The following is a 7,353-nucleotide window of genomic DNA, read 5'->3' as shown; positions in this document are numbered from 1 at the left end:
TTTAATCAGAAATTTGACATATGATAGTTTGAGTAAAGGTTGAGCACTTCAATACATAAAGAATATGGAATTTATGGGATTTGAATGATTTGTATTATTATCAAATTCCAGTCATAACCTCAATTAAGAGGCGCATATATTATCGGATTAAATCCGAAGATGCCAAGTCTTCCAATTTTTTTTATTGCCGATGTTGACAGCACCCTCTCCTTTCTCCCTCGAAAGATGAAATGAAACCCCACTTACTTGCAATAGAGGTTGAAGATTCCCACCACTCATTCTATTGATCATAGAAGACAGACTGGGCCAGTTACATGGCTCGTCTCTATTGTCTTCTTTTCATCTACCTTCATAAAATCATCCATTTTACACAGGACAGCAATCTTTCTCCATTTTCCTCCTCTATAATTAAGCTTTCATTTAATTTCCAAGATTCTCTTCTTTCTCTGGTGATCGATTTGCAATTTACATCTAGGATGTCTCTGAACAACATTGCTTCTGAATGTGTCTGTTACGTGCACTGCAACTTCTGCAACACAAATTTAGCGGTCTCTCTCTCTCTCTCTCTCTCTGTGTGTGTGTTCTTTATTCGTTGATGAATGAACTCATCAACCTGTACCTGATCATTTTTCTAAGTTGTAGCTTGTTGGTTGTTGGGATGTTAATTTTTAGGAGTTATTGTTCAGATTTTTCAATTTTATCTTTTGTCTTTCTTTCGACTCAAATCTTTCTACTTATAGATATGTATCAAAAACCTAAATGGGTCATATTTTTTATGTATTAATTCTTCAAAAATATAGAAATATTTCACCATCTCATATCTTTTTAATAAGTTTATTCCTAGATTTCTTCAATTGACATAGGTTAATAGAACTCAATTGTCACTGACGACTCAGGCTGAAACCTAGGGTTTCTTGTACAAGCCAAAATACACACCTTGTATTCTCTCTCTCTCTCTCTCTCTCTCTCTCTCTCTCTCTCTCTCGATTGGTGCCAGCTTGAAAGCTTTACTAAAAGATTAACTGATACAGCCCTAAAACAAGAAAACCATCTAAAACCCTTTAGTGTATAACAGCAGGGAATTTTTTTTTTTCCCCTGGTTTTGGTTAGAGCGCCTACTAGCTATCCTTGTGAAGAAAACTTAAACCAACCTTTAGCTTTATCTTCGCTTAACAAAGTTTGATAACCAAATCCTCTTTTATCGATCTTGGGGTACGGATATATATACTTTGTTTTCTTACTTTAAGAAAATCAGTGACAAAGATTTGATTACAGACTGAAACAAGGGAGGCAAATCTTTTCATGGATTCATCTCTCTATCTTTTCTTCATGGCCATGTTCCAGAGCCGTGCTTACAGCTGCTTCCTGGTTTTTGTCATGTCGTTTTCTTCTCTCTCTCGCTTTCGATCTTTCCCCCCACTTTTACAGTTTCACTGCAGAAGGTGTCAGGCGCACTGGAAATGTTGAAATTGATACAAATGCTGTTAGATACATTTGGCTGTGTTTCAATTGAAAGGAGGATGAATTTAAATTTGTCTTCTAAGAAAAATAATAATCATAAATTATTTGGCAATTCAAATGTTCAATAATTACTCTATTAGAAACCTGCCATATGCTACCAGTTTTCCATTTTCATGAACAAGGCTACAATGTTAGTTTACATTTTTGCATATTGTCACATGTGCTACATATAAAATCTCCCATTTGCTCATCAAGAATCTCCCATTTTCAAAATCATTCTTATTTTCATATTTGGATAATCTTTTTTTCCAGGTGAATGTTCCAGGCAATATCACGTTCAATGCTGTGACTGTCAAATGTGGGCATTGTTCTAATTTGTTGTCTTTGTACACAGGCGCTTTGCCACAGAATACTCATCATCTGCAAAATGTTCATGTGAGAAGATCAGTGCTTAGTCATAATTTGAATTAATAAAGCTCTTAAATTTCTTTTTTCGTTTTAATTATGGAATTTTTGCAGAAGCAAAATATATTTTATCAATATTTAAGTGAGGATTCTAGGTCTTCCAAGTCCAATGAAGTTTCTGCATCAGATTCTTCATCAGAAAACGAGCATCCCAAAACACTTTCGGTGCATGGTATTTCTCTCCCTCTCTCATTCTTATCCAAACAAAGCATAGCATTTTTCTCTTTCGACTCCTAATATTGTCCTTGCTTTAGGATTTATACATTGATGAGCTATATAGTAAGTGACAGTCATTCTCTCTGAATAATTCTCGACTTTAAAGTTAAAAAGACTCGAATTTGATATTTTTTTATAATTTTAAAAATAAAAAAAAAATAATTAGATTATTTCTTATTGAAACGTTGATAATATATTTTGTCTCTTATATAAATGAACTTTCTAATTTAAACAAGAAAATATCTACCTAAATATGAAATAGTGTAAACCATCAAGTCTGAAACACTACCCTCCCCTCTTCTTTTTCCCATTTATTGGATGAAGTTAAAATACATTTATGTAAAATAAAGTAATCAAATAATTAATAAATAACCAGAAAATAAAAATACAATTTAAAACTCCATAATTAATTTTTAGAGTCTCAATATTTACTAAAGTTGAATTCACAATCTAAATCTTATCAAGAAACAATTTAATCTAAAAGTTTAACCTTATAAGTATTTAAAAGCTCTAAGAATATTTCTATATCTCTAATACATCTCCACATACTATCAGAATTTGAATTTTGAACCTTTTAATTTGAAAAGCTTTGATACTATGAAAAAAAAACCACTCAACTTACTTAAATTTACAAGTAAAAATTCAAATAATAGTTTTATATATCTAACAAATCACTTCTTATGAAAATTAATTATGTCTCTTTTTAGCGCGATGAGTAAATTTGGGCTGCATAATAGGAAATGATCTTCTTTCGTAACCCATCCCAATGATGTTGTTTCACATGGGATTGGAATAAGGACTCTTATCTAAATATATGACTAGAGTAAACCCTTGAGCTAACTTTTAGAATTGAATTAGACTTGATCCATTTTATCTACATGATATCAGATTTTACTCTACTTCAATAATATGTTTGCTTATAAATTTTACATTACAAATGTTTATATCTAGACATGAAAAAAGTGTATTGTCCCACATTAATTTGAAACAAAGTCTCTCATCTAAATATAAGACTTACTTCACCTTGAGCTAATTTTTGGATAGGGTTAAACGCAATCCATTTTCTTTACAACCTAAAAAAGTGTGTAAGTGCTCAACTTTTAATATTGTCTGATTGAATCTGTTGCCATAAACTCAGCTTTTACATAGTGGACAATAATTCGAGACACACACGTGTGTATATATATAAATCAACAATAGATATTCACATTTAATTTATATTGCAAATATGAGTTCTGATCATGAATATATTTAAAGATTAAAAAAAAATGAATGTTAATTAAAAACTGCATGCTGATGAATATTGGTTCTGATAAAGCTCTTAATTTGCTAAGAACTAAAAAAAAAAAACCTACTGATAAAGCTTTATTAAGATACACCATTTTTAAATCTTATTATTTGTTTTAGAATTGTAATATATATTATTTTACAATTAAGTGTTTATTCAATAAATAAATAAATTAGTAACCCAATTTTAATTTCAATGAATATATTTAAGCTGCAAAGGGGAAAAGACAACGTGCTCCTTCAGCATACAATAAATTTATCAAGTGAGTATTATTTATTTTAATTAATTCTTGATTTGTTTGCAAAGCACTATTGTTCATGCCTACCACAGCACATAATATCAATGTTATGCACTTTTATATATATATACATTTTTTTTCAAGGGAGGAAATTCGAAGGTTAAAGGCAAATAATCCTAACATTAGCCATAAAGAAGCTTTCAGCACTGCTGCCAAAAATGTAAGTTGGAAGACAAAGATTTTTATTTATAGGGGAAATTCTTGCCTAAATCTAATATGTTATAAACCTAATATATAAATATGTAAGATTCATTTATTTAATAGGTGAGCGTCAACATATAATTATCAGGACTGAGTTTAGATAAGAAAAATTTTCCTTTTTATAGTCCGTATTTTCAATAGTACTATATCTTATAGGTTTATTTTAAAATATGACTTAAATAATTTATTAACTTAAAAACATTTTCTCTTATAGTCTATATGATTAATGGTATTGTCAAATCAATTTATAAATGTAAATCAAAATTAAATCTCTTTTCAATTTGATATTAAGGGTGCGCTCATCTAATCGATATGTTATATTCAAAATTATTACTCTTGAGTGCCAATTTTAATTAGATCGATTTTGGATATCAGTGATCAAGAGTTGACATCTTGGTTTCTATTGCATGCATGCATGAGTTGACGAAATTAAATAAGAAAAAAGAACTGACAATTTATTTCTGCAGTGGGCATATCTCCCTCACACCCAATTTGGGTTAACACTCAACGGCAACATGAAGGATATACAAGGACAGGGAACATTATAAGGAGCCTGCATGCATGCTACTGCAAGTTATCCATATCTCTCTCTCTCTCTCTCTCTCTCTCTCTCTCTCTCTCTCTCTCTCTCTATATATATATATATATATAGACAGACATTAATTTAATATTTGCAGTGTATCATTAACCTTGCAGATTTATCATCTTATTGCAATAAAGTTTTCTGTATGTCAGTTATAATAACAATCGAATTATTGTCATTATTATAATTTTTGAAGTATAGTTTTGTCTTTCAAATTGTGAGGAAACTTAACTTTCAAAGTGAAGGGTCGTCTCTTGTTTGCAATTTTCAAATGAGAACATATATGGCATGAAGTATCTCAAATAATTTCACATTATATTAAATGTATATATACAGTAAAAGAGTATATACATTATCTATATATGTAGTATTGTTATTAGTTTTAATACCATGCATTTTAGAAGCATTTATATTATAATTTTTCAAATATCACATTAAACTTTATTTTTTATATATATTCTTTTATGGGATATTAATCAAGTCCAAAAAGGCCACAACTTTAATTTTGTTTTTTTTTACAAAAAATTTAATTATTAATTTTATTAATAATTAGGTTTTATATGTGGATTGGAGTTTATGGTGTCATTGATGAATTATTAAGGGAGGAGAGAGAGGGATGGCTGGTTGTTTGTTGCATAAGAATTAATGATGGGATAAATTTTAATAGCTACTTCTAATCTTTAGAGGTTATAATAAAGTTGTTTTTAAATTTAAAAATATAATATAAAATTTATTGAACTTTAAAATTTTAGACAATAAAATCATTTTAACTCTCAATAATCAGTTTATATAAATCAAAGTAGTGATAATGTGAATAATTTTATCTTCTCTATGTGATAGTGGCAAAATCGATCATAATTTTCTTCACAGATCAATCATAAAAGAATTCCAGCCATATAGAATAATGAAACGTTGCTTGTATAGCAATTAACTAGAGGAACTTTACCTTCAAAAAATGATATCAATTGTTTACGTTATTATCACTCTATTATTCACGTCAACGTATTATTTATAAACCGATTAACGTCAGTTAAAAGAATTTTATTTTATAAAAATTTAAAATGTAAAAAATTTTATATTATATTTTTTTTATTCAAAGATATCTTTATTACAACCCTAACTCTAACAACTCTTGATGTTTACTCATAATGATGCGTCAACTTCAGAATTCAGGTGTGAGGCTGTTAGCAGCTAGTAAACGTTGGGGGATTAAATTGATGGGAACCAAACGATCCCTTGTGAAGCCAACATCACCATTACTGCTGACAATTAGGACAACAGCCGAACAAGAAACTTGGAGCGACCTAACCCCCCGGGGTAATGGGATAGATGTTGTCTTTTGTGATTGTTTCCCATGCATTAAAAGCAAATTCCAATCATTGCCCTATAATTTAGGAGAAATTCTACAACTCGCATAATTTAGAGATTAAAAAGTAAATTTTCTATTAAATAGTAAAATTATTGAAAAAAAATATTTATTCTAATTAAGCTGAGACATATTATTAAGTTAATGATATTAAAATTTCTATATAAACTTTTTTTAAGAAAAATTTCTAGGAATTTTTTTTTTAAATTTATTTTATTTACTATTTTAAAAAATAAAGAAAGCATTAATTTTATTTTTTCATTTTTACCTATATCTATTATTATTCCATATACATTTATCTCTTTTTAATAAATTTCTACATTCTAATGATACCATAACACTCTGTTTGGAAAGGGGGAAAGAGGAGATGAAAAAAAATAAACAGGAAAAAATAATTTTAATAAGACCCTTTCCTCTGTTTGGATAAAAGTGAGAAAATAATAGATGAGAAAATAATAGAGGGAAGGAAAGTTGAGTTTATTTTCCTATGTGTATTTTCCCTCAAAATCGGAGAGAAAATAAGATTTAAGAAGGGAAAGTTGGATCTCTGCATATGAAATTACTTAACTGTCCTTCCATTTATGTTTCTTCTTTTTCTGCCTGATGATGGCAAATGAAACCCTCTACCAAAAATTCCTTTTCATCTACCACTGAAAAATGATTCAAGATCTTTCCTTCAGTATCGATTTGCCTTCGTTATAAATTGTTACTCCAGCAAAAAAGCGAAGATTCTAAAGATTGGAGAACAACTGGTGGCTGCCGACGCTTTCCACCTCCATTGCTAGTGATTAGTACGCCATTATTTCGAAACCCATACTTTCCGTCCCATGTGGTCACTCAAGAAGCCTCTTATTGCTTTCACTACAAAAGAGCACATTAATTGGTGAGAAATTTTGATTCTACAATTTCGTTTCTTGTCTGGGTATTATACGAAAGTCACGAAATTGATTTCTTCATTTTCTTTTATTATCCAGAAATTACTAATTTCATTTATTTGATCAACGGATTATGGGTGTGAATACTTGACAGCAGATCGTGAGGTACTTCCCATTAAGATTCTCCCATAGGTATTTCCCTCTCTCAACCACTCACTCTCTTAGTTGCTTTGACTGAGCAGAACTGACACCAAAACATCGAGTCGTTCTTAATTCATGCATGTGTGCTATTTTGTCTTTCTCATTTGCTTGATGACTATGAAGCATCTTGCTACATGAATTCTCAGTAAACCCATTGCTAATTCGATTTGAATTTACAGAAAGCAAGACTCTTTTACCTTGTAGTTTTATACTTCCATTTTTAATTGTCTCTAGTTATTTATATCTGTTAATTTAACAATCAATTTTGATATAAATGCTCCTGCTTTTTCTCTCTTGTTTGCATTTTTGCTTTCAGTTAGATACATTTCCTTTATCTTTATCTTTTTTTTTTTTTCCTTCACTTTGAATATTTTTTATTGTTTGACATCTGTTTAGTTA

The 7,353-nt window shown here is 29.7% G+C and overlaps 1 protein-coding gene across 3 annotated transcripts; it reads left to right on the top strand.

The window, feature by feature from the left end:
• Positions 1 to 236: 236 nt before the first annotated feature.
• LOC110647503 (axial regulator YABBY 5) lies at positions 237 to 4,721 on the top strand. 3 transcript variants are annotated; one of them, XM_021801370.2, is made up of 6 exons: positions 242 to 548; positions 1,774 to 1,896; positions 1,981 to 2,098; positions 3,641 to 3,692; positions 3,813 to 3,888; positions 4,397 to 4,721. In XM_021801370.2, the coding sequence occupies exons 1-6, from the start codon at positions 315 to 317 to the stop codon at positions 4,475 to 4,477; spliced, it is 684 nt and encodes a 227-aa protein (XP_021657062.2). In that variant the 5' UTR covers positions 242 to 314; the 3' UTR covers positions 4,478 to 4,721. The 3 variants fall into 3 exon arrangements, with proteins under 3 accessions (XP_021657063.2, XP_021657062.2, XP_021657064.1); XM_021801372.2 differs by lacking the exon at positions 3,813 to 3,888 and having other exon boundaries at positions 243 to 548; positions 4,397 to 4,543; XM_021801371.2 differs by lacking the exons at positions 3,641 to 3,692; positions 3,813 to 3,888 and having other exon boundaries at positions 237 to 548.
• Positions 4,722 to 7,353: the final 2,632 nt, after the last annotated feature.

Source organism: Hevea brasiliensis, chromosome 5, assembly GCF_030052815.1.
Source record: "Hevea brasiliensis isolate MT/VB/25A 57/8 chromosome 5, ASM3005281v1, whole genome shotgun sequence".
In the NCBI taxonomy this organism is placed as follows: Eukaryota; Viridiplantae; Streptophyta; class Magnoliopsida; order Malpighiales; family Euphorbiaceae; genus Hevea; species Hevea brasiliensis.
The sequence above is the reverse complement of the archived record's forward strand: the minus strand, read 5'-3'. Positions and strand labels throughout refer to the sequence as shown.

What these genes read in the sequence shown, in the direction of transcription:
- LOC110647503 (XM_021801370.2), top strand. Translation starts at nt 315, where the DNA reads ATGGCTCGTCTCTATTGTCTTCTTTTCATCTACCTTCATAAAATCATC. An exon ending in TCTGCAACACAAATTTAGCG is followed by an intron (nt 549 to 1,773) that starts GTCTCTCTCTCT and finishes CTTTTTTTCCAG; the next exon opens with GTGAATGTTCCAGGCAATAT. An exon ending in CAAAACACTTTCGGTGCATG is followed by an intron (nt 2,099 to 3,640) that starts GTATTTCTCTCC and finishes AATATATTTAAG; the next exon opens with CTGCAAAGGGGAAAAGACAA.